Raw genomic sequence first — 25584 nt, 5'->3', positions numbered from 1 at the left:
CATTGCAAAACACCTTGGATAGCTCCTTTAGAGTTCTGATTGGATCTGACTGAAACCCAGAGCACATTCACTGCCCCACTGACATCGGAGCCACCAGCCTCCACTGCTCCTATGGCTCTTTCCTTACTGTTAAGAGAGTGTTTATCTGCATGCATGAGTCTTTCAGACTATAAGACTATCTCCAGTTCACAGAAAATGTACAATTCTCATGTATTCCATGTAGGGCACATGGACCTGATGCAGTTCTCATGGCAGAAGGCAATCGTCTAGCTGAGCTAACCCAGTCACAGATGTTACATATTGCTCAGCAGATTGCAGCCGGCATGGTTTACTTGGCATCACAGCACTTCGTGCATCGTGACCTCGCCACTCGGAATTGCCTAGTTGGTGAAAACCTACTGGTGAAGATTGGAGATTTTGGCATGTCAAGAGATGTGTATAGCACAGATTACTACAGGGTAGGAATATCGTTGCTTTCAATACCAATGGCTCTGGTCTGCCATCTTTGTTGCAGCTATGGACACTGTTTTTGTAAGATGAATATGTTCCTGTTATGAATCTACAAAGCAGAAATATTAGTAGGGTTGAGTTTAAAGCATCAAGGGTGGATACTTTGGGAAATATATCATGCTGAGTGCTCCAGTGGGTATAGTACTCAATTTTTATCTGGGAGACCTAGATTAAAATCCCTACTCAGTCATAATTCAATTGAGGGCCATAGGGCAATTCATTAACTGTTAGACTCATCTTTCCCTCTGTAAAGCTGAAATATAATACAGATTGTATATTATACACTTCGTGATGAGTAGTTGCATAAATGGCTTTAAAAAAAAAACAACCTGAGACAAATTTGAGTGGCGATTGTTAGCTGAGTATGCTGTCCAGAAATGCAGATTTATTTATTTTATTACGTTAAATTTATTTTATTTCTGCCCACTGCAGCCCTCAAAACAATATCCAATTTAAAACAATACAATAACACAATAAAATTTCAACAGAATAAAAACAGAAACAAAACATTCTTTAAAACAAGCCCAAAACAATATTAAAACCCATCAAGGGCCTGACAAAACAGTATAGTTTTTACTGCCTGTGTAAAACTCAGTGGAAATGGAGCCAACCTGATGTCAGGAGGTCTTCCATGGCCACAGAGTATATACGCCTAACTACCGTATGCTGGGGAACAATAGCAGGGTTTATATATTAGCAGCTTGCCTTTGTATGAATTTCCTTGGGCAATCTGTGCGCTGACCTATTGGACCACTGTGCTGACCCAGCACACTAGTTGTGAGTTTTTATATATTGAAAAGCTAGATCTCCCTTTGAGCAATCATTTCTTTTCTTTCTTATAAGTAGTTTACAAGGTACCTCTGTGGGTTGAGAGCCAATTGACAGGCTTGCTTGGCCTGAATAAGGAAAAGGCATTCTCAAGGAATGATTATTGCTCAGTTTGAACTGTCACGTTGATTTTATGAAAGTTGCCTAAAATTCACAGCCATCATATCTACTCTTAAGTCTCTGAGAAACTAGGCCTTCCTGGAGAAAAATCTCAGTTCGGGGAATGCTCCACAGTTGACAGTAAGTCATTCCTCCTTTTAATGCAGGGGTGTTGGACCTCTTTCAGCCTGAGGGCTGAATTCTGTTCTGGAGAAGCTCTTGGGGGCCACATTCCACTGGTGGGTCCAAAGCAAAAATGGGATGAGGCGAAAAGTAAAGGGGGAAGGGCCAAAATGCCAGCATATTTTAGTTTAAAGCTCAGACTGCCAGTAACTAAGCCTTGGGAGAGGCATTGCAACTTTTAGAACGGAGCAGGGGGGACTTCACAAAAGCCGGGAAACCACCAAATGATCAGTGGTCAAGGGAAGAGGGTGGGGCTGGCAAAAGGGGGTGTGACCTTCTGGAGTTGGGGCTGGATTGGGACCCCAGGCAGGCCAGATTTAGCCCCCGGGCCAAAGTTCTGCATCCCTGTTTTAATAGGCTGGATGGTGCTGGTATTAATATTTACTGCCTCATCTCTGTCTCAGAATGTCTAACTTGCTAGATCTGTCTTTGCATATTTGTCTGAATTCTGAGCTAATTGTGGGGGAGATGAGGTCATTGCTTATGAACCAATTTGTTAAACATATAAAAGATTTTGCAAAAGATCAAAGCCCCGATGCAAACCCATTATTTATCGCTTTCTTTGTTGTTATTTGCTTTAATGAGGCAAGTGGCTGCAGTTATTGTAAAGCAACGAGCTAACGGCATGTGGTTTTGATCACATATAAATGAATGGCCGAGTTCATGTGGCATTATGGTCACCCTGTTTCACCATCTCTGTCAGCTCGTTCTGTATTTAGTGGCATGACTCTATAGGACAGAACCTATTTTGAGGAGCTCTCTTCTCTGCAAGAGGTTGCTTCAAAAGTGAATCATTACATGTGGTTAGTGGCAAGGCAGAGGAAGTTACACACAAGAACAGTATTTATTTTCATGCAGCTGTTTTAATTAAGAGCCGAGAAGAACACTTTTATTTTGGTTTGCATTGTCTGTTTCTTCCTTCAGACCTAGCAATTAGGAAACATCTGAACTAGATTTCTGTCATCTGCTGTGCTCTGGAACTGTAGCCTTCCAAGCTAGTTCATCATTACTATACAAAAATGACATCACATTGTATGAGTGAACATGGGATGGAGAAGGCTGACTGATGTGCAGTTGCATGATTTCAGCATGGAAAAAGATTGTCATTAACCAGTTTAGCATCTGCAAAGTTTCAACAGTTGACATCTATTGAGCAATATCCAACAATATTCTCGCTGATTGTGTGGCTCGAACAGGACCCACAACTTGCACAATGCAGAGTCACTGCCTCATAAACCCCAGGAACAAGTGGAAATGCTCATTTCCAGATCAGGACAGGTCCGTGGAGATTCCTTACATGAGCTCCGTTGACCTGCCCCATTCTGGAAGCTCGCGTTTCTGCTCGGTTCAAGTTTCTTTAACTATCACCAGTGCCCCCGTTGCGCTACTGATGGGTCCTGTTGGCATGTGAGCAACATAGAACACTGCCCACTATTTCTTCAGAGTGCATATTTTTACACTTGACTCTTGTCTGATATTTGTCATTCAGCCAGACAATATTGCCTAAAGGATCATAGCTTCAGTGTCACATGTGTTATGATTAAGGGCAGGAAAGGGAATAGAGCTCTTCCTTCCATCTACCAGCACACCTTTCACGTCAAGGCTAGTCGCACTGTTCAAGATGAGTCTTAGTGAAACTGTGATCAAGTGAAGTCCTTGAAATACATCTTCCAAGGGCCATGATTTTCAGACCATGTTTCTAAGGGAAATCTAGGATTCTTCACTGGGAAAAATAATAATGAAAGATGAGCTTCTGTAAAAGGCAGCTTGCCTGTCACTTCTGATCTTCCCCTGCAATGGACAGTTGCATGCACTGGACTACATTACATTACATTACATTACATTACATTACATGAATGTAATTACATGTACAGTGCATGCAATGCGTTACACCTTTCTTCTCACCTGCATTACATTACATTCTTCTTCCCCTGCAGTGGACAACTGCATGCACTGGACTGTTCCAGGGTCCACACGAAGCAACGGTGAGGCCCAGGAGGGAAGCCCCAAAGTCCTTTGCAGCACGACAGGGCTCCGCTACAAATATTCATGCATCCCTCAGCAGACAAGCCAATATAGGAAGGGTTCCTTCAAGGCAAAAAGATTCCAAATCAGCTGCCTAGAATACTTATGACTGGTTGTGGCCGCAGTATGAGTGTGAGAGAAACAAGGGAGCCAACGCAGACCTTGGTGGATAACAGGCCACTACCGTATTGGCCATACTTCTAGAACAGATGTACAGATTTCGACCACAGATTGTCAGTTCCGGGTCGTGCGAACTGGGTAAATTCTGATCAAAAACAAACTACAACTAATTTCTCATACATCCTAGTTGAATCCAACAGTAGCATTCCGCTGATGGAAGTAGTTCCATCAGTGGAACTGAAGGGGATGGTCCCTCCCCCCGCAGCCCCTGCACACCCTCATCATCTGCTCTGAAGGGCTGGGAAATCCCCTGGAGCAGATTTCTGAGTAATGCAGAAGGCTACAAGGGAAAGGCAAGAGAGAGGAAGGCCCACTGTGCTGGCCGACTTCTGCTCAGCACGCTGTTGGATTTAACCCCCTGTCCCCTGGGCCAGTGACTTTGCATGATGCCAGCCCAAGAGACAGGACAAGGCTATTGTGGGTTCAGTTGCTAGCCCAACCTCCCATCCCTCTCCACCCAAGCAGAATGCATAATCAGGCTCCTTTGTAAGCACAGAGATGCTGTTCTGGCCAGGCAGGTTTGGATTAGCAATAACTAGCCAAACGGAATTGTGCCTAAATATAATTACCATCTTGGATGGCAAGAGACAGGTCTGGTACATAGGACAGCATATTTAGGAAAACCTGGTGACTAAGTATGATAAATCAACAATAAAAGATGCTACAATATACAGCAAGCTTGAATGGTGTACTCTGCCACTGACGTATCAGCTGTTCATTTGCCTCGTCTGTGCACCTCTTAGCTCTGCAAGGCACAGCGGAGAAGAATTTGGTGATTCCCAGTGCCTACATAATCATCTTTATTAATGAGTTAGAAACTGGAACTCCATGATGCCTGCATTGATTTGCTGAGATATTTGTTTGCTTCCAAGATTATGGTCTGCTGTTTGCCTGTTTACAATGAAAATAGGTCCATCCTCTTGCGCTCCGTTGGATTGTTACTGTTATTCCGCATGGTGTTGGCACAGCTATTAAGAGATGCTGCAGGGACAACTGTGGAGAGAGATAACCTTTGGATAATTGGCATGTTGTGCTGCTGCATGGTGTTAGCTACACAGGCTTTGGTTGTTTGTTTGTTTAGAGCCTACCTGGAATAGTAGTGCAGAGAGAATAGAAATGTAGTTTAATTAACCAGCGTAGAAAACCAACACGTAGTCAAATGATAGTTGTTTTCAAAAGCCAAGCAACTTCAGCCTGAGATACGAAGGACATATGCAGTGCTGGTTGGACAAGACCCCCGCAATGCCCCCCCGCCCTCGATGAGTCGACCTTCTCACCACCATTGTCACCAGCTGCTCTTGCTCCGCTTCCTCTTTCTCATCACTGCTACCGATTCCTTGCTTGACAGACAGAGAGTCAGGAAACAGGTAGGCAGTGGCATCTGCTGCTCCTCCTTTTCACCACCACCTGCCTCTTGCTCTGTCTGGGCCAGAGCAAGAGGCACGTGAACAAGCAGGTTGCAATGCTGAAGAGGAGGAGCAAGTCCAGGGTGCTCTTGTCAGTGGGCCTCTGCTGGAGTGTGGGCCCTTGGCAGGTGCTCAACTATGCCTACCCTTCATCCTGTTGTATCCCACTTTCCCACTCCTAACCCCCAACCAAAAAGGACTCGCTCAAAGCAGCTAACAAAATATACAAATAAACCCAAAGGCGTGGTTCCGGACGAAACTTTCATTGTGCAATTGTCCTGCCTCATTCGGGGAATTTTACAGAGGAAAGTCCAGGTGACGTCATGATTTATGTGTAATATGCCTGTGTTTTCCCACTGCTAAATCCATCTTTTTTCTAACTACAAACAACAACAACAAGGAGGGAAACAGCAGAAAAGCAGTGCAATTTTTCAGCAGGTGTGGACAGGAAAATGTGCTATTGAGGCTGGGTGGGAGGAATTGTCCCAGGGGAAAGTGGGTAATGTGTTAGGGTGCCCCTCCTTTCTCAATCACTTGCTCTGCATTTCTGGTTGTAGAGTCATTTCATGTGCTGCAAAGCAAGTCCTTTCCCTTCTCCAAGTGTGCAAAGCAAGGAGAGACCCTATTGAGCACAGCAGCACTTGTATCTGAATAAATGTGTGTAAGATCTGGCTGTAAGTTTGCAATCTCCTTACTGGTGCAATCACTCTGCTGGAATAGGGGCACTAGCTGGAGGCCTTGCCTTCTTTTGCTGGTGGCCTGAGATGTTTTGCTACCAACAGTCTTAATTCCTTTAAGACTTGGGGTTTCCCCATCTTACAGTCTGACACCCAAATTAGCATATTTTTCAAGCGGATTGAACAACTGTGGTTTTGCTATGTGTTGTCACTATTTTACTTTGGATCAAATTGGAGTGATTTTAGCTACCTGCTTATTTATTTCTTTATTTACTAGTGTAAAGCCCACATTTCCATGGGTGTTAGTATAGTCTCGGAATGATTGGATGAAAATATGTTTGACCATTTTCCTTGAGACTAGAACAATTTTCAGGGGGCATTTCCTTCTTTTGCTCCCTCTTCCTCTCTCAGTTTTCCAATTAAAACCCGCAGCAGCTTCCCTTCAGTGAGCACCCCAATAATATGACCTCTTTCCACTGCATTAAAGCAAGCCTCCCCCTGCCATAGCAAACGGGGACTTCCAGCCCACCTCCCTCCCTCTCATTCACCCACACAATTAATTTCCCTCCTTCCAATAAGAGCCTCCTCCCATTACATGAAAGCATAGACAGATCCACCCCTCCTCTGTAGCAGGGAAAGGGGGTGTTCCAGTCCCTCACCCAAGAAGCCCCACCCCCACCTTCACCTGGGCCTGAAAAACAAAAGGTGAGATGGGGAAGAGGAGAGAAGAAAAAATGTGCCCTTCTCTCACCTGCCCTGCCCTGAGCCAGAGCCATTCAGTATGGCACCGGTTTTGCACCCTACCCACTACTCCCTCTCTTGCTGACACACAGACACATGCACACAAATACACTAACCCCACCTGCGCGCAAGGCATCAAGGAGGAGCAGCAGCAGCCCTTCGCTCTCTGATTCATCCTATTTGAAACAATACAATCTGATGGAGGAGGGTGTGTGGCTCTCGCCCCTAGCAACCATCCAAGGGCTAGCAGCACCCTGTGAAGCCTGCCTGTGAAGCAAAATGAATAAAAAACAAACCCAAAAGCAGAAAAAAGGAAAGTGAGAGGATGCAGGTAATGGAGGTCGAAAACATGTGATGTCAGATCAGGTGCTGTTTGGCATGGAGCAAATAAACTGGCACTGAACCACATAGCAATAGGAGGCTGTTTGGTGTGGAGCAAATTAACATACTGTTTCACTACTAAAGTTCGAGCTTTGAACTTCTTTGAAGTTTCAAAATTTCTGCACATCTATATTCCTCAAGCTTCAGTTTTAAAAAAATGAGCAAAATTGGGCTGGTAGGTCTCTAGTAATAAGCATTATTACTACTTTGGGGGTTGGACTCGATGGCCTTGTAGGCCCCTTCCAACTCTGTTGTACAGTCGTTCAGTCGTGTCCGACTCTTCGTGACCCCATGGACCATAGCACGCCAGGCCTTCCTGTCCTGCGCTCTCTCCCGGAGCGTGCTCAAGTTCATATTCATTGCATCCGTGATGCTATCTAGCCATCTCATCCTCTGCCGTCCCCTTCTCCTTTTGCCTTCAGTCTTTCCCAGCATCAGGGTCTTTTCCAGGGAGTTTTCTCTTCGCATTACGTGGCCAAAATATTGGAGCTTCAGCTTCATTATCTGTCCTTCCAATGAGCACTCAGGGTTGATTTCCTTTAGGATGGACTGATTTGACCTCCTTGCAGTCCAGGGGACTCGTAAGAGTCTTCTCCAGCACCACAGTTCGAAAGCATCAATTCTTCGGCGCTCAGCCTTCCTTATAGTCCAGCTCTCACAGCCATACATTACTACTGGGAAAACCATAGCTTTGATTAGACGGACCTTTGTCGGCAAGGTGATGTCTCTGCTTCTTACTATGCTGTCTAGGTTGGCCATAGCTTTCCTCCCAAGGAGCAAGCGTCTTTTAATTTCATGGCTACAGTCACCGTCTGCGGTGATCTTGGAGCCCAAGAAAGTAAAATCTGTCACTGCTTCCATTTCTTCCCCTTCTATATGCCAGGAAGTGATGGGGCCAGATGCCATGATCTTCGTTTTTTTAATGTTGCGTTTCAAACCAGCTTTTGCACTCTCCTCTTTCACCCTCAACAAGAGGCTCTTGAGATCCTCTTCGCTTTCTGCCATTAGGGTGGTATCGTCTGCATATCGGAGGTTGTTGATAATTCTCCCAGCAATCTTAATTCCGACCTCTGATTCATCCAACCCGGCATTTCTCATGATGTACTCTGCATATAAGTTAAATAAGCAGGGTGACAATATGCAGCCTTGTCGTACTCCTTTCCCAATTTTGAACCAATCGGTTGTTCCATGTCTGGTTCTTACTGTTGCTTCTTGACCCTCGTACAGGTTTCTCAGGAGACAGGTAAGGTGGTCTGGTACTCCCATCACTTTAAGAATTTGCCACAGTTTGTTGTGATCCACACAATCAAAGGCTTTAGCGTAGTCAATGAAGCAGAAATAGACGTTTTTCTGGAATTCTCTTGCTTTCTCCATGATGCAGCGAATGTTGGCGATTTGATCTCTAGTTCCTCTGCCTCTTCTAAACCCAGCTTGTACTTCCGGTAGTTCTCGGTTCGCATACTGCTGAAGCCTAGCTTGTAGGATTTTGAGCATCACCTTGCTGGCATGTGAAATGAGCGCAATGGTGCGGTAGTTTGAACACTCTTTGGCGTTGCCCTTCTTTGGAATTGGAATGTAAACTGACCTTTTCCAGTCTTGTGGCCACTGTTGAGTGTTCCAGATTTGTTGGCATATTGAATGCAGCACTTTAACAGCATCATCTTTGAGGATTTTAAATAGCTCGGCTGGAATACTGTCATCTCCGCTAGCTTTGTTGTTACTAATGCTTCCTAAGGCCCACTTGACTTCACTCTCTAGGATGTCCGGCTCAAGTTCAGTGACCGCACTATCATGGCTATCAGGGACATTCAGATCTTTCCTGTATAGTTCTTCTGTGTATCCTTGCCACCTCTTCTTAATCTCATCTGCTTCTGTTAGGTCCCTGCCTTCTTTGTCCTTTATCATGCCCGTCTTTGCACAAAACGTTCCCTTGAGATCTCCAATTTTCTTGAAGAGATCTCTAGTCTTTCCCATTCTGTTGTTTTCCTCGATTTCTTTGCATTGTTCATTTAAGAAGGCCTTCTTGTCTCTCCTTGCTATTCTCTGGAACTCTGCATTCAGTTGCATATATCTTCCCCTTTCTCCCTTGCTTTTCGCTTCCCTTCTTTCCTCAGCTACTTGTAAAGCCTCATCAGACAGCCACTTGGCTTTCTTGCATTTCTTTTTCTTTGGGATGGATTGAGTTGCTGCCTCCTGAACAATATTACGGACCTCCGTCCATAGTTCCTCAGGCACTCTGTCTATCAGGTCTAATCCCTGAAATCTATTCCTCACCTCCACTGAATATTCATCAGGGATAAGATTTAGGTCATACCTGAACGGTTAAGTGGTTTTCCCGACGTTCTTCAATTTAAGCCGAAATTTTGCAAGAAGCAGCTCATGATCTGAGCCACAGTCAGCTCCAGGTCTTGTTTTTACTGACTGTATGGAGCTTCTCCATCTTTGGCTGCAAAGGACATAATCAATCTGATTTCGATATTGACCATCTGGTGACGTCCATGTGTAGAGTCGCCTCTTGTGCTGTTGGAAAAGAGTGTTTGCTATGATCAGCATGTTCTCTTGGCAAAACTCTATTAGCTTTTGTCCTGCTTCATTTTGTACACCAAGGCCATGCCTGCCTGTTATCCCGGTGATTTCTTGACTTCCTACTTTAGCATTCCAATCCCCTATGATGAAGAGGACATCTTTTTTTGGTGTTAGTTCTAGAAGGTGTTGGAGGTCTTCATAGAACCGATCAACCTCAGCTTCTTCGGCCTCAGTGGTTGGGGCATAGACTTGAATTACTGTGATGTTGAATGGTTTGCCTTGGATTCGTACTGAGATCATTCTATCATTTTTAAGATTGTATCCCAGTACTGCTTTTCCCACCCTTTTGTTGACTATGAGTGCTACTCCATTTCTTCTAAGGGATTCTTGCCCACAATAGTAGATATGATGGTCACCTGAATTAAATTCGCCCATGCCTGTCCATTTTAGTTCGCTGATTCCCAAGATGTCGATGTTCAATCTTGCCATCTCCTGTTTGACCACCTCCACCTTACCTTGATTCATTGATCTGACATTCCAGGTTCCTAAACAACATTGTTCTTTACAGCATCGGATTTTATTTTCACCACCAGACACATCCACAGCTGAGTGTCCTTTCGGGTTTGGCCCAGCCGCTTCACTCTTTCTGGCGCTACTTGGAAATACCCTCTGCTCTTCCCCAGTAGCATATTGGACACCTTCCGACCTGAGGGGCTCATCTTCCGGCGTCATATCTTTTAGCCTTGTGATACGTTCCATGGGGTTTTCTTGGCAAGAATACTGGAGTGGGTTGCCATTTCCTTCTCCAGTGGACCACATTTTGTCAGAACTCTCTGCCATGACCTGTCCGTCTTGGGTGGCCCTGCACGGCATAGCTTATGGCTTCACTGAGTTACGCAAGCCCCTTCGCCACAACAAGGCAGTGATCCATGAAGGGGCTTCCAACTCTACTATTCTATGATTACACTAAGGTATTCTTATATAGATTACATTTCTATACCGCACAATAGCAGAAGCTCTCTGAGTGGTTCACAATAATTAAAACCACAGATCGTTTTAGAATTTGCTTCAGTAATGTTTAAAATTATGACTTTATACATTCATTCATTCTGCAACTACAAAATAAGGCAGGCATCAGTAACAAAAAGGAGAAAATTGAAGAAAGTTTTGACAGGTCTGCCATTTTTAAGCAGCAAAAGCAAAATGTTATATAGAAAGCCATCTTATACCGGCTCAAACTATTTGCCTATCCAGTCTATCATTGCCTGCTTTGACTGGCAATGGCTCTCTATAGCCTCTGACAAAAGTCTTTCACATCACCTACCTCCTGATCATTTTTAACCAGGGGTGCCAGGGATTGAACCTGGAACTTTCTATATGCAAAACATCTGCTCTGCCACTTGAGCTATGGACCCTCTGCTCAAGAAGCGACTGCAGTCCCACTGACATGTACATGTTTGGTTTGGTTTTGCCAAATGTTCTGGGTGCTTCCAAATGGAGGGGTCCTACCACTAACAAGTAGGGATGTGGGAGAAATATGTCTGCAGAGTAGAGACTGATGAGTTTTCCTAGGCTTGCCCCCCCGCCCCGACTTTGTTTTGGTTCCCACTGCAGTGACCAACTTGATCTGCAGCAAGACAGTCCTGTTTGCTGATTTTCCAGGAATTTAGTGCATTGGGGGGGTATGTCTGCTATTTGCACACATGGCTGAGCAATCTGCGCAAATTCGGCCACAAATTCCAGAACCTTTAAAAAATGCACAAAAATGTTCCCAAAGTTCAGGGTACTTGGCTTGCAGACGCAAACTGAGTTGTACATGCCCCAGAACTCCATCAAGCCAAAAAAGAACCAGATTTCCCAGGGACAGACACCCCTACTAACAATCAAACGGCATTTTACAGCTTTTACAGCTTTTCTTTCTTAACCGATTTTTCTGGTAAGAGAAAAGATGGAAGAAGCAGTAGGAAAACACAGGAGGGCTACAAATTGAAGGTGACAGTATCTAGAGCCTTCCCCAACCTAGGGCAATCCAGATGTATTGGACTACAACCCCCAGGATCCTCAGCCAACATGCCTGGCTGGGTGGATGCTGGGAGTTGTAGTCCTACACATTTGGAGGGTACTGGACTGGAGAAGGCTGGGCTCTAGATTCCCCCATAAAATTCCATGAATGAGGCAATGCAGTTGCAGAATACAAGCCTTATCTGGAAGCATCCTCAGTTAGAGTCAGTGCAGTTTGTCCTTCCACATGAGCTCTGTTCAGGTATTCAAGAGAACGCATAAGGGCTTAAAAGTGTGTACTGAAGTGGGACCATGTGTGCTTGACCTGCCCCTACATCTGTGGGCCCTGCCCCCTCAGTTTAGACCTTGCTGTGTTAAATTGGCACGGTCTGAACAGGAGCTCTACTCACAGTCACTTCAACAGAGCCAGTGTGGTGTAGTGGTTAGAGTGTTGGACTAGGACTGGGGAAGCCTGGGTTCAAGTCCCCACTCAGCCATGATGAAACTCAATGGTTGACTTTGGGCCAATCACTGAATCTCAGCCTAACCTATCTCACAGGGTTGCTGTGAGGATAAAGTGGGAGGAGGAGGAGGAGGAAGAGGAGGAGGACAATGTATGCTGCCTTGGGCTCCTTGAAGGAAAGACAGGATATAAATGTAACAAAATAGATAAGAGAACTCTCCGTGCAATTGCAGATGCTGTCTTTTCAGGATTCCCAATCACACTGAAAGTTCTACTTGCATTCAAGTCAAGTAGATCTTCTACTCAGACCTTACCGGTTCAATATGCCAAGATATGAACTGAGGGGGTGGGTCCAGCACACCTGGAGATGTAGTGGGGTGAATGTAAGATAAGTACGTAAGAGCCATGCTGGATCAGACCAAAGGTCCATTGAGTCCAGCCTTCTGTTCATACAGTGGCCAACCAGCTACTTGTAGGAAACCCACAAGTAGGTCATGAATGCAACAGCCCTCTCCCGCTCATGTTCCCCAGTAACTGGTGTACATAGGCATGATACTGCCTGTACTGGAGGTAGCATGTAGCCATCATGACTAGTAGCCATTGATAGCCTTATCTTCCATGAATTTGTCCAATCCCCTTTTAAAGCCATCCAAGTTGGTGGTCATCACTACATCTTGTGGTAGTGAATTCCATAATTTAACTATGCATTGTGTGAAGAAGGACTTCTTTTTGTCTGTCCTGAATCTCCCACCAATCAGGTTCATGGGATGCCACTGGGTTCTAATATTATGAGAGAGGGAGAAAAATGTTTCCCTAGCCACTTTCTCCACACTATGCATAACCACTTTCTCCACACCATACACCTGTCTCCCCTTACTCGCCTTTTCTCCAAGGGACTTTTCTGACATTCTTCCCATTGTGGGCCTTTTCCCACATTCCCAGCTATTGTAACCTTTCCTCACAGGGGAGTTGCTCCAGCCCCTTGGTCATTTTAGTTGTCCTTTTCTGCACTTTTCCCAGCTCTACAATATCCTTTTCTAGGTATGGCCAGCATGTATAGTCCCATCCCAGCACACACTTTAAGCCTTCACACATTCTCTTGAACACCTGAACAGGGCTTAAGAAACATTCAATTCACAATTTCCTTCTGAAGTAACTAGAACAAGTATTTAATCATCATGGAAATCGGGATTGACGATCTGGGGGGGGGGTGCACGCATGTGTGTGAAAAATCCTAGTTAAAATATGAATTAACAATTTTATCAATACTCTCAAACATTTTGCTAGGGGGAGTCACAAAGTGGGCTCTTAACTGGAGTTTTGTTTTTTGTTTGAGACCCATGTATCATTACTACCATCTGTTATTAATCTGTTACCTTTTTCCCTCTGTTAATCCAACCACTGATTACCAGCAATTTAATTGCCTTCAAGGCTTGCACTGGGCTTAAAAGTTGACTTGCAGCACAATCGTATACACATCTACTCAGAAGTAAGTTTCATTGAGTTCTATTGGGCTTAGTCCCAGGTAGATGGGTACAGGATTGCCACCTTATTTGTTTTTTCCTCCTTCTTCCAAAATTTGGCTTGGGGTGCAATAAACCTCAAGTTCGGTATTCGCTGTCTCTCTGTTGGAATCTGTGAGAATTCAGCAAACCCTTGAAATGCTTATGTCCCATTAAGATTTAAATGGGAATTGAACATGCTCAACTTTTCTGTGTTGTGGCCAGAGTCTGTAATCCTGGTGTTCACACTAAGGGCAAGTTAAGACATTGGAGATCCATGATTGGTTCTCCCTTCGCTTTATTTTAAAACAACAACAGTTGGAGGTGGAGGAGGGAAAATTGTATCAGACCGATGGCACTAGGGAACAGGAGATTAACCCTTTCCCCATGCACATTTCTTCCAAAATCAGCCTTCCTCCCCCTCCCCTCCTCCACATATATACACCTAAAGCTTCTGTTTGCCCCATTAGGGAAAATACAGATGCTGATTTAAACTCCAGTTGAATATTTTTCTTGGGAAAAGATAATTGCCTCCTTCAAGTGTTTTCTGTGTGAAGGGGTCTCCATGTATAGAAAAGGAGCAAGGCCACATCATTAACCCTATCTCCAATGTCATACAGCTCTTCAGCCCCACCGCCCTATGTCCATGTGATGAGCATGGAAGTTTGTATATGGGAAGCATACATATGTAGAGGTCTATGCTTCCCCTGTACCAGGGATGGGCAACTTGTGGCCCTACAACTCCCATGATCCCTCACCATCAGCTATGCTGGCTAAGGCTGATGGGAGTTGTAGCCCAAACCATCTAGAGAGGCACAAGTTGCCCACCTCTGCCCTATGCAAACACACGGATTTGCTTGAAAACATCATAGCCATTTTTAATGCCTCTTTTATTCTATCTTCATCTCACAGAGTACCATTGAATCTCCATGAGAGAGCATCACTTTCTACGTTGGCTTTGCCAGATAAATAAACCGTATCAGTGTTGTATAAGGACAAAGCCACCATCCACCTATGTCCAGTAGGATAATCTTGCATTTGATTTCACTGTTCTTAAGACATATGTAAATGGATTATCAAACACCATTTTGAATGCATTGCCATGTAGAAAGTCGTCACAAACAGCCCTCCTCAAGGCTAGAAAGTTAATATGTGCATTGGTATGTGTTTATTGTGACTCAGTCCTCAGCTTGAATAAGCAATTACATGGGACTTCCCACTTTGTATTTGGTATAGTCCTGCTCCTTGGCCAGTAATAATGGAATCTCTGTGCATAATCTATGATAATCTCCGATCAGCAGATTCTAGGACAGATGATGCAGTCAGTTTTCATTTTAGAGTCTCAAAAGCCCCTTGACATAACCCCATCTACTTTGAATAGATTGTTCCTCATTTCCCTTATTCCCCTCCGGATTGCCATCTGGAAGGGTATTAAGTGGCCTTGCAATAATGGAATACCTTTGTACAAATCTTCTATAAGGTCCAATAAATCCCAAGAACCTACAGAGCTCTCTGTGTTGAGTGCTGGCCAAGTGGTGATGGCATCAGCCTTATCTTGGTATATTCCTTTACAGGAGATAATGTGGCAGGTATTTCTTTGAAGTCTGAAACAGCTGGAGTCTTTTCAAAACCTTCAGTAGGTGCTCCTTATGATCTGTTTCAGTGACTAAGAAAATAATTAAATCGTCCAGAAATGCAATGACTTAATTAAGGTCCATGTCATACATGTTGTACGTGACATGTTCCATCATTCTGTAAAAAATGGAAGTTGCATTTGAGGCATCATTCTAAATTGTCAGTTGCCAAATAGAGTGAAAACAAAATTCTGTCCAAGGAATTGGGACTCAATTCTGTATTGTATTCTACAGTCAGATATGTCAGCCTATTAGTTCCTATGACAAACTGATACTTCCGGGTTTATGTACTGATCTGGACATATAAGAGCTAGAGCCTCATGGCTTCTGTTGATTCCACTAACAGCTTTGATCGTTGTATTTCTACAGTTATTCATTCTAAGTAAGGAGCCATCTGTCTTCCATCCCCTTCTGTCTCAAGTGTGTTACAGCTTTAAATGAAATAGATGCTCTTGATAGAAGATCTCACATATGCATATTATTTGGATCTATCAAGATTGCATCACTTCATTGAGGTACACCTAGCTTTTTCATGAACATGTCCTACTAATGTCTGGATTATATCTCTAGCACTCTCTTCAGCTGGGTTTATTTCAGGATCTCACTGGCAGATTGCTTGGCTTTGTTCAGCTCCTTTATAGTCAGTATATAATCCAAGGGTGTGCTTGTGAGTTGTTGATGAACTAATTGCCAATTGTTTTCTGGGCTCAATTCAAGGTGTTGGGTTTAATCTTTAAAGATCTAAGGGCACCATCCTATGCAAGTTTAGACAGGAAAAGGTCCTTCAACTCCCAGCATTCCCCAGCCAGCCATACTGGCTGGGGAATGCTGGGAGTTGTAAGACTTCTTTCTGTCTAAACATGCATAGGATTGCGCCCTAAATGACTTAGGGCGTGGCTATCTGAGGGACTGCCTTTCTCAGTATGAACCTGCTCATTTATTAAGATCAGCTGGAGAGCCCCTTTTGAGACCCACTCATTTACAGAGGCCAGCTTGTCGAGCTCATGGGAAAGGGCTTTTGTCTGTGTTGCTCCCACTTTTGTAGTGGTCCCCACACTCTCTGCATTCAGGAAGGGGGTCAAACCACATCCTTTAAACTTGGCTTTTTAAATTGTTGTGGTTTTTAAGGTTGATTTTTTTTAACGTTTTACTATTTTTAAAATTTTATTATGGTTTTTATTTTCTGAACTTTTTGTAAGCTGCCTTGGTTGGCTTCAATAAGGCAGTATAGCAGTACAATAACAGAGCAATCCTATGGCCGCTAGACTGCAGCTACAAGGCCATCGGATACCTGGTTTTCCAGGAACTGACCTCAGAGCCAACGCTCTGAGGTCAGTTCCTGGAGAACCAACCTCCCCCCACTTCCGCGCTGCCTTGGAGGCAGTGTGGAACAGCCCTGTGCTCCACACTCACAAGAGGAGCGTGGAGTGGCCAAAAAGAAGAATTCCTGGAGGGTGTTCCAGGGTGGGGAGGGCGGAAATTCCTGTACGACACATCCAATGTGTCCTACAGCAGCCTCCTCCCCTGCTCCGCTAGACAGCTACAATCAGCTGTCTAGCTGAAAACGCAGGGCAGGAGAAGCACAGAGGGAATGATCCCCTCCACGTTTCTCCTGCCCTGCATTGGATAGGCGGCTGCCTATCTGAATAGGATTGCGCCCTAAACTAACTAACTAACTAACTAACTAAAGTGGAGTTGGGAGGGTTGTCACAGGGCCTTTTAAAATATCCTGGCTGTCCACGTTTGAAACGGAAAGGATCTCCTGCATTACTCTTTTCTTATTATCATAGATGGCAGAGGCTTCTAGCCTTCTATCATCAACATCCACAGATTTATGTCCAGTCTGGCTAATTCCTGTTCAGCTTTCTTCACAACTTCTAGAAAACTTTTCTGTTTCCTTCATTAGTTGCTAGCTGTTCCTACTTAAAGCTCTTCCTTTCTCTTCAAATTCCTGTTTTATTTTTCTCTTTTGCAGTTTTGCTTATCACAAATCTCCCCTTCAAAGATTCTTACTTGATAAAAGAACTCCACAAAAAAGGAACATTCATTCACCTCCTATGAGAGTTCATACCTTTAATTTTGAGGGCATCTAAAAAACCTGGTCCTGTATATGAGTGTCAGACTCAGAACATGTAGGTGGTTTTGATTTAAAGATGGTAGTCAGCCCTCCCGTAAACTGGTAAGCTTCCAAGGACTGAGGCTGTTTCCATATGCTTTTTCTGTAAATTTACATTTTCTAACAACAGCCTCCTCCCTGCACCCAAACCTATAGCAGTGCTAGAAGTAACAAGCTCTCAGTAACTTTTCTCTTCTTGGCATCTTCAGGAATGTCATAATCTCCTCTCAGCATTCATGCTTGAGCTTGTCTAGTGAAGTAATGAGGTTCTCTGCTGGCTCTGGGTAAATAGCCAGGAAAAAAATGTTCAGTTTGATTTTAATATCAGTTGTAGTCTTAGCCTCAGTAGCCGATTTTAAGGCGCAGTAATAACTGGTTTGCATCTCAGCTAGTATAGTTAACAGCAGTGGGAAAGAATACCACTGGAACTTTTCCTCTAAAAAGAAAACAAGTCTCCTAATTCTCTGATCAGCCTGTTACCTACACAGTTAATTTTTGTTTGTGCCTCAGATCCTTGGTGAGTTTAAGGTAAAACATTCTCATGTTCTCAATACTGAGATTAAGGATAGGCAAACGGCCTTCAGTTCAATTGGGCTCAGTAGCCCAATTCTAAATTCAGACCTTGGTGCACTCTCCTGATTATGTCGTCAGAAATGCAGTGAGGTCCTCCACCCAAGGCTCCCTTTGAGCCTCTAAGCTCTGCCTTGCTGCCCCTGACATTCCCCTGAAATTACTAGACAAGTGGGGCAGCAGTGATGGGATCAACAGTGAGGTCTCACAGGGGGCCTCTGTACATGAGGCTTCCCTCCCTTTCTGATGCCGAGAACACTGTCACACCAGTACCCCAGACAGCAGGGAGACTTGAAAACATAGTTCTCCAAGGCTCCTGACTCCATACTATGGATGTCAGCCATTCTGGAGAACTATGTTTCCCAGGCTCTCTGGTGCCTGACATGCTGCTATGGTGGGGCTCAAGGTGCCAGGGAAGGGAGCAGGGGCACTAGCTCAGTCTAAGATCTGAACCAGACACCAGGTTTGGAAGGTCGCACAACCGCAATTTGCATAATTATCCACGATGCAGCGTGGGTTGCTGTGTCGTCTGAAAACGGTGCATGGCACAGTGGGGGTGGCTTCCTATTCACCCTACAACCCACAGCTTGCAGTAGGGGTTATGGGGTGGGCACGAAGCCACCTCCACTGCACTGCACACTGGGTTCGAATGACATGGCAACCCACGCTGCATTGTTGGTAATTATGCAAATCATGGTCACACAACAGGCACACACTGGTGTGGGGGGGAAACCCACAATGGGTTCTTTCGTCCCACACGATTGTCCAAGTGTGGCCTTTAACTTGTGAAGAAAAAGTGATGTTTGCTTCAAAATGCTGCCAAACATTACAAGAGGGACAGGGTGGGTTCTGAGACAGGTAATTACAAATGTCCGCACCATCACTAACTGAGATGCTGTGGAGACATTACTTACAGAGAGATCAGGCAAAACATTAGAATAAATAGACATTACATCGCCTGCTGTATTCTGTGTAACCAGCCATGTTTCCTTATTTGTATCACAGAAGCAGAACTCTGAAATTCAGCATATCAAATCCTTTTGTTTTCTTTAATTCTCCGTATTATGGCCATACGATTCAGCAGCGCCCATCATTTCCGTTGACTGGGGAGCATATTAAAATTCTTACTTCTATTCAGTTCAAGTAATAAGTTTAGCATCCTACTCAAATCAACTCTGATAAAAATTAATAATGCTTAATTTGTGTCTTAGTATGGGTTTCTTTCAGTCAGAGTAAGTGAAAACATAAGTAAGTGAAACACAGTAAGTGAACTACACTTCTGCTATCTATATTAAATGCATTTACTTATGAATAAGAAAATCTTATTCATTTACTTATGAATAAGAAATCTGTAGTGTGTTCTAGGGGAGATACAATGTGTAGTTCTCTGACTGCTTTTTCTGGGGAACTTTTCTTTGTGTGCATAGCAGTTCCAGATAGGGATGGGTGAAAATTTTGTTTCTGTTCATTTTTAATAAGACTTTCCCAAAATTCACAAATTCCTTCATATTCAGGATGGATGGAACTTGAGACTAAAAAGAACTGAGTGTGGGAGAAACCAAAACTAACAGATTCATCCATCCAGGCCCAGGGCTTTGGATGGTTAGCTTTTAAAATACTTGGTTTGAATCCCTGTATATCCAACCAAGTTTGTGGTGCTGATTTAGGGCTGCCACCTCTTTTTTCTGACAAGCTCCTTATCTGTAATTGCTACATGGCAGGCAGGTACAGCATGGTCCCCTCCATGCTGGGAATAGCTATATCTGTTGGGTTGGGTCCAGCTTCCTCATTGTGCCCGCAAAACAGGACACCACTGGCAGAATGAGACACCTGTATCCTTTCCTGCACTCTCTAAATCTGCTTCCGAGGGCTGGGGGACCCTCCAGAGGAGATTTGGAGATCGTGGGGAGTGTTGGGAGGAGGAGAGGATGTAGAAATCCCATTCCGCCAGTGATATCCATTTCACAGGTGGCACAAGGAAGCTGGATCCTGTCCACTTAATTTGATTGGCACAGATGGGTGAGAATTTAGTTTCAGTTCATTTTTAATATGAATTTACCAAAATTCTGATATTTCTTCATATTTGGGACAGAACTGAATATGGAAGAAAGCAAAGCAGACAGATTAATCCATCACTAATTCCAGGTGGCTTCAGACTGAGTGATCATCTGGCAGGAGGTGAAGGGGTTGTTGAACGCTTTCCTTGCTAACCATTTGTCTATTCAACCGCTTTTCTCCTTGAGGGGTAAAAGACATGGGAAACCTGCATCTTTTCCATGATAGATAGGAAGCCAGATTGGGAGGGGGCAAATGTTGAATGGATAAGGAAAGGATTCAGTCCCCTTTCCCTCTCCACTTAACCCAAAGCCACCCGCAGCTGCTTTGCACTAGAAAAGAAAGCCCTCAGGGAAAACATTTGGAGGTCTGCCCAAACACACAGCCGAAATTTCTTATCGACAAGAAAATGTATTTAATTATGAAGTAAATGTAACTAAGTAAATACAAAGGTGTGTATCTGTTAAAGAATAGAAGTAATAAGTCGATAGAAATCTCAGCTTCTTTATGATGTCAGCTTTCTTCAGTAGTGGGAAGAAGTCCAAACTCTGAACCCTTTCTTTTCTTTTGAATGTCAGAAAGTAAAAGCCCATCACAAAATAATAAAACACATGACAAAATACAACAGTAACAACATCCATGCTCACAAGATAAAATTTTGATTCCCCCCGCCCCCCCGTGTACTTCCCACTGACCTGTATCAGGCTGTTCGTTGCCTATCAAAAGCCCCACAGAAATCTTACTTTGTCTGTCACCAACTAGCTTCAGAAAAACCCTTCCCCAATATTTACCAAGAAGGTGGAGCATATAGAGCTTGTACATCTCTTGAGCACTTCCCCCTCCCTTCTTGGAGGCTTAAAGGTCATTATATTTGGATGGCTGTTGTTTTCCTGCTGTTTTGATATCAAGGTTATAGTTACACAAGCCTTGATAGTATCCCCATTTTTCAGAAATGAATTTTTGCTAGATCTTTGTCTTAGGTCAGGAGTGGGCAGATGGTAGATCTAGATGACTTGTGGTAGATCAATAAGGATTTCTGTCTTCCCATTGCTTAACAATAGCAGCAACAAAATTAATACCCCCAAGCCCCAGTATTGCTGAAATGAAGAATGCTTGGGATAATCAGGGGCAACATCCAATGACGCTGTTGTGCTAGCGGGAATGACCACTAGTGCAATGGGAAGCTAGCGCTTGCTACAGGAACTGGAAACTTGCCTAAACTAGCATTTCTAGAACAGAACAAGTCAGTGGAGCTCATGATAGGCCGCTCTGCCTATCTGTCCCATTCTAGAAACATTAGAGCTAGTTTCCAGGGTTGGTGTAGGAAGCACTAGCTTCCTGTTGCACTAGTGGTCATTCCGCTAGCACAACCTGATGAGCGTTGCAGACTGCCAGCATTGGATACCGCCCCAGGAGTGGCTTTTTGTGTGGAAGGCCTGTAAGCTCCATTGTTCTGGCATGGAAAACAAATTCTTGGGCTCTGAATTCTTTCACCCTTTTGTGCCAGGCTGGTTGGTCTTGAGGTTCTAGTAAGATCCCACAAGTCTGAACCTAGGTTCCCAGATGCAAACTGCACATCACCACCACTCTGTAGATGCAGCTTGTGGCACAATGTGATAGACTTATCTGAGAATTTGAGCTCAGACTTCCATCTTACAACCATTCGATAGCCTGTCTCTGGCTCCAGGGCCCTGTAGGTTTACTTGTGACTCTCTCAGCTGTTTGTTAAGGATAATGACAGTGTAATAAGCCCAGAGGGTGATCTCACTTTGCCTATTTCTAGTACAAAATGCCTATTCATTAAGAAGAGTTAATGTATGACAGCAGGATTGTTATTTTTCTTTCTTTCTTACAATAATGAGAGGAGCTTTAGCTGCCAATGCAAGCACAACAGTACAAATGCTTAAAGCAAGGGATCAGTTGCCTTTCTCTCTCTTCAGAAATGGCAACACCAGTCGACACCTGCAGGTCTCAGCTGTCTCTGCGCAGCTGCGTACCTGTGTGGGCGAGTCGTGTCAAGGTCTCGCACAGGAAAAGCAAGAGCGAGCTGGTGACGAGTCAAGCAGCTTGCCAAGGAATCTTTGTGGGTGTTTGCATTGAACTGTCACAGTTTGAAGGCTTTTTATTAGATGCTATTTTGGCAACTGGTACTCAAATGAAATTAGCTCCTTCCCCACATTGGCTTTTCAGCTCTGCTCCTACGTCGCAGCCAGGTTCAGCCATTGCGTCATGTCAGGATTGAGAGGGTGACAAAGGGGTTTTTTTAGGGGCTGGAGAGTAGGCACTAGAATTACCATGGCAGCTGGCTTTATTTTTATCCCACTCTCAATGGTTGTTCTTCCATTCTTAATTCATTTACCCCAGAGTAATCCTACATAAAAATTCCCTGAATGAAAGTATTTGTGAATCGAAGACTCATAGCCAGATTATATGGGTGCCTTTGGTAGCAAAAAGGATATAAGATGGAGGGGAGGTCCAGCTTCCAAGCTGGACCAGGTCCTACCACAGCAGCTGCCAACGGTGCCAGTTTTAGCACAAAACTGCTCCAGAGCAAGGAAAGGCAGGCAGGATGGACCCCGCATGGAAGTCTAAGAGCCATTCAACCCCATCAGTTTGTTTATATAGTGCCATCAACATACATGGCACTTTACAGAGGACAAGAGGACAGGTCCTAGTGCAAAGGGCTTAGAGTCTACAGTTGACACTGGGGAAGACAATAGAGGGAAGTGAAGTAAATGGGTGTGGTGTAAACAGAGAAAGAATATGCATTGCACATTCTTAGACAGCAATACTACGGTCCTAGGGAGGGCATCCCAGGGACCATAGGATGGTCCAAATCCCCCCATCCCCATCCATAGACACAGTTATGATGGGGTGGGTGGGGAATCCAAGCAGTGTTCCTTCCCTCCCAGCCATCACAGAAAGCCTTGCAGTGGCTACTTTTCCAAGATCACAACAGTGATTTCAAAACAAGGTTGGGAAAGGAGAAAAGGGGGCATGATGGTGGAAAGGGAGGGGGAAGAAGAGGCATGGATCTGCTGGATCCATGAGCTTCTCCATTCCCATTCCAGCCCACTGAGCAGTAAGCTAGCTAGATGGGCTCAGAGGCCTGTGCAGCTAAATGTGCAAAAAAGAAAGAATGGGAGGCAAGAACACCTCCGTCGTTCCTTCCACCCTGCCTTCCAGGCCTTAGGATAGATAGAGGGCTATCCTAAGTACTGCACTCCTATGCTTCATTATAGTGGGGTGTGGGGAGCCCATGGGATTGCGCTCTTCAGATTGCTTCTAGTGAGGTATGGGGACTAGGGGGTTGTGCCAAAGATTGCACAGAACAGCTGGGTTTTGAACAAAAGAATACTGGATTTGAAGGAAGAGAGAGAGGTGGCATCACACAGGTGTTCTGGGTTATAGCGACTTTGTGTGCTGATTAGTTGTAGTGTTTAGCACTGACAGAGAGCAGATCTGCCCTGCTTCCCAAGCAGAAAGTGTCACAATGCCTTTAGCAGAGCTAGCCTCCTGTGTGGCACCGAAGCAATGCATTGGAGACGAATAAATGGTTTGGGACCAGATTATATCCAGGACCACCAATGTCAACATGAACACACCCAAGTCTTGAAATGGGAATACAAAGCCTGCTCTCAATGCCACCATTAACCAGGATGCATCCAATTGGCAGGGACTAAAGATAGAGCTTTAGTGGCGGCTGTGACTGTGGAATTCACTCACGTCTTTTAGGCTTGCTCTGAAGACCTTCCTGTTTTGGAAGGCCTTTTAGACTCCTATTTCAATTGTATTGCTTATTATATTGAATTTGAAAAGTTTAAACTTGACTTTACGCCAGTTTATACTGTAAGCTGCTTTGTGAAGGCTTTTTGCTTTGAAAAGCAGGTTAAAGTACTTAAATAAATACAGTGCCTAAGAACGTATGATTGCTAGGCTGGATCAGACCAAAAGATATCCAGATGCCCTATTCTGGGCATAATGCAGATAGCCACCCCTGTTGTTTTTTTGCAGCATCCTGTTAACAACAACAACACCATCACTCTGTCTGAGCATGGTGATTCTATACTTAGGTTATGTACCATGGTGAATAGCAACTGGTAGATATATTCCTGTGAATTATCAAGTCCCAGTTTAAAAGTCAATACAGATTTACCATGGTATTTTATTCTGTGGTGTAGCTTACTATAATAATCACATAGGGGCCAGTCATTGGAAGCACTTCCTCCCATAGAAAGGAGACTTCTCATATTAGAAAGCTCATTTTCCTTTCAGGTTTGAAGCAAATTATTCACAAAAGCTATGATTTAAGTCACACAGCAAGCTCATGTGTTGCCTTCTTCCTAAAAGACAGTGGAGAGTGCCCATTTAAGTGTTGCTTTTTAAACAGAAAGCACTGGCAGCCCCTGACACGTTATGAGGTCTGTTCTTAACCAAGCTCAGTGAGGAGGAGAATCCTAGAGATGGGTGCAGTTAAGGAGTTGGAAGCCACATGATCGAAGCGCCAGAGGTACAAAAGCATCCGGCAACTCTCAGGCTTGGAACATGTTGGATGTGATGAGAGTGAACCCTATTGAGAGAGAATGCCCTTCAAAGGGGATACAGGCTGGGAATTCTCCTGGGGATTATGTACGATTTTTATTTTTTATTATTTTTTTAAGGCTGGGAATAGGGGCAAACTACACATCACCTGCAAATGTGTGTGATTTTTTGAATGGAGGAGTTGAGGGGGAAGACACTCAGCCCTTCCCTTGCTTACTATTTCCCCTTTCTGAATCATGCTCCCAGCTACCTTTCCACCTGCACTGTTCCAGCTGCATGTTTAGAAGGGTAAACAACACACATCTGGAACTCCATGGAGAAAAAGCAGGTTGTGGGGGCAGCAATTTTAGAGCACTCAAAGAGCCACTGGGGAAAGAATTAAGCATTTCCCTTACCATCCACCCTGCTCCTCCACTAAAAATCACAGCCTTCTCCCAAGTCTACTTTTCATTTACGGGCACTTGTCTGTAACGCGCAGTTTCCCTGACTCTCTACCTACAGTCAGACATAGTTCACCACAGAAGACATAAAGATCCCTTTGGAAGGGCCTTTCCTTTCCATCTGGCTCATTTGTGAATAAAGTGTCAGTCAACTTTTCCCAAGCCCTGTCCCTCTCTAATGTCTATTACAATACACACACAGGCATGGAACATGCCATTTACTGCTAAAATCACCCTGAGAAGACACAGCATGAAGAGGGTTATCAGGCTGTAGTAAGACAGGTAACCAGAACATGACACACCCAATATAAAAGCAGGAACTTTTATATTGGGGGTGTCAAACCTCTTTCGGCCCAAGGACCAAATTCCATTTCAGAGAATCTCTCAGGCGCTGCATTCCAGTGCTGGGCGAGGCTGAAGGCAAATGGAGTAGGGCCAAAAAGACCTGCATATTTTAGCTTCAAGCCCTTACTGCCAGCAAGTAAGCCTTAGGAGATGCATTTCAACCTTTTGGAATGGGGAAAAAACTGCAAAAGCCAGGACACCACCAAGCAATCAGCAGCCGGGGAAGAGAGTGCGGTCAGGGAAAGTGGGTGTGGCCATCTAGGGAACCCTGGAGGGCCAAATTTGACACACACACACACATGGTAGTCCAGATTTGGCCTGTGGGTCTGAGGTTCAATGCCCCTGTCATATCATGGGCAG

General features: G+C 44.3%; 1 protein-coding gene across 1 annotated transcript in view; it reads left to right on the top strand.

The window, feature by feature from the left end:
* Positions 1–25584, top strand: part of NTRK2 (neurotrophic receptor tyrosine kinase 2) — a 252017-nt gene that overhangs the window by 218838 nt on the left and 7595 nt on the right. Inside the window, exon 17 of the mRNA XM_084834187.1 lies at positions 224–458. Coding sequence (XP_084690313.1) covers positions 224–458 — 235 coding nt within the window. The remainder of the gene's footprint in view (positions 1–223; positions 459–25584) is intronic.

This window comes from Heloderma suspectum, chromosome 2 (assembly GCF_057233095.1).
Source record: "Heloderma suspectum isolate Gila_16-S chromosome 2, 16-S_ref, whole genome shotgun sequence".
Taxonomy (NCBI): Eukaryota; Metazoa; Chordata; class Lepidosauria; order Squamata; family Helodermatidae; genus Heloderma; species Heloderma suspectum.
Note: the sequence above shows the minus strand (reverse complement) of the source record. Positions and strands in the feature narration are given on the sequence as shown.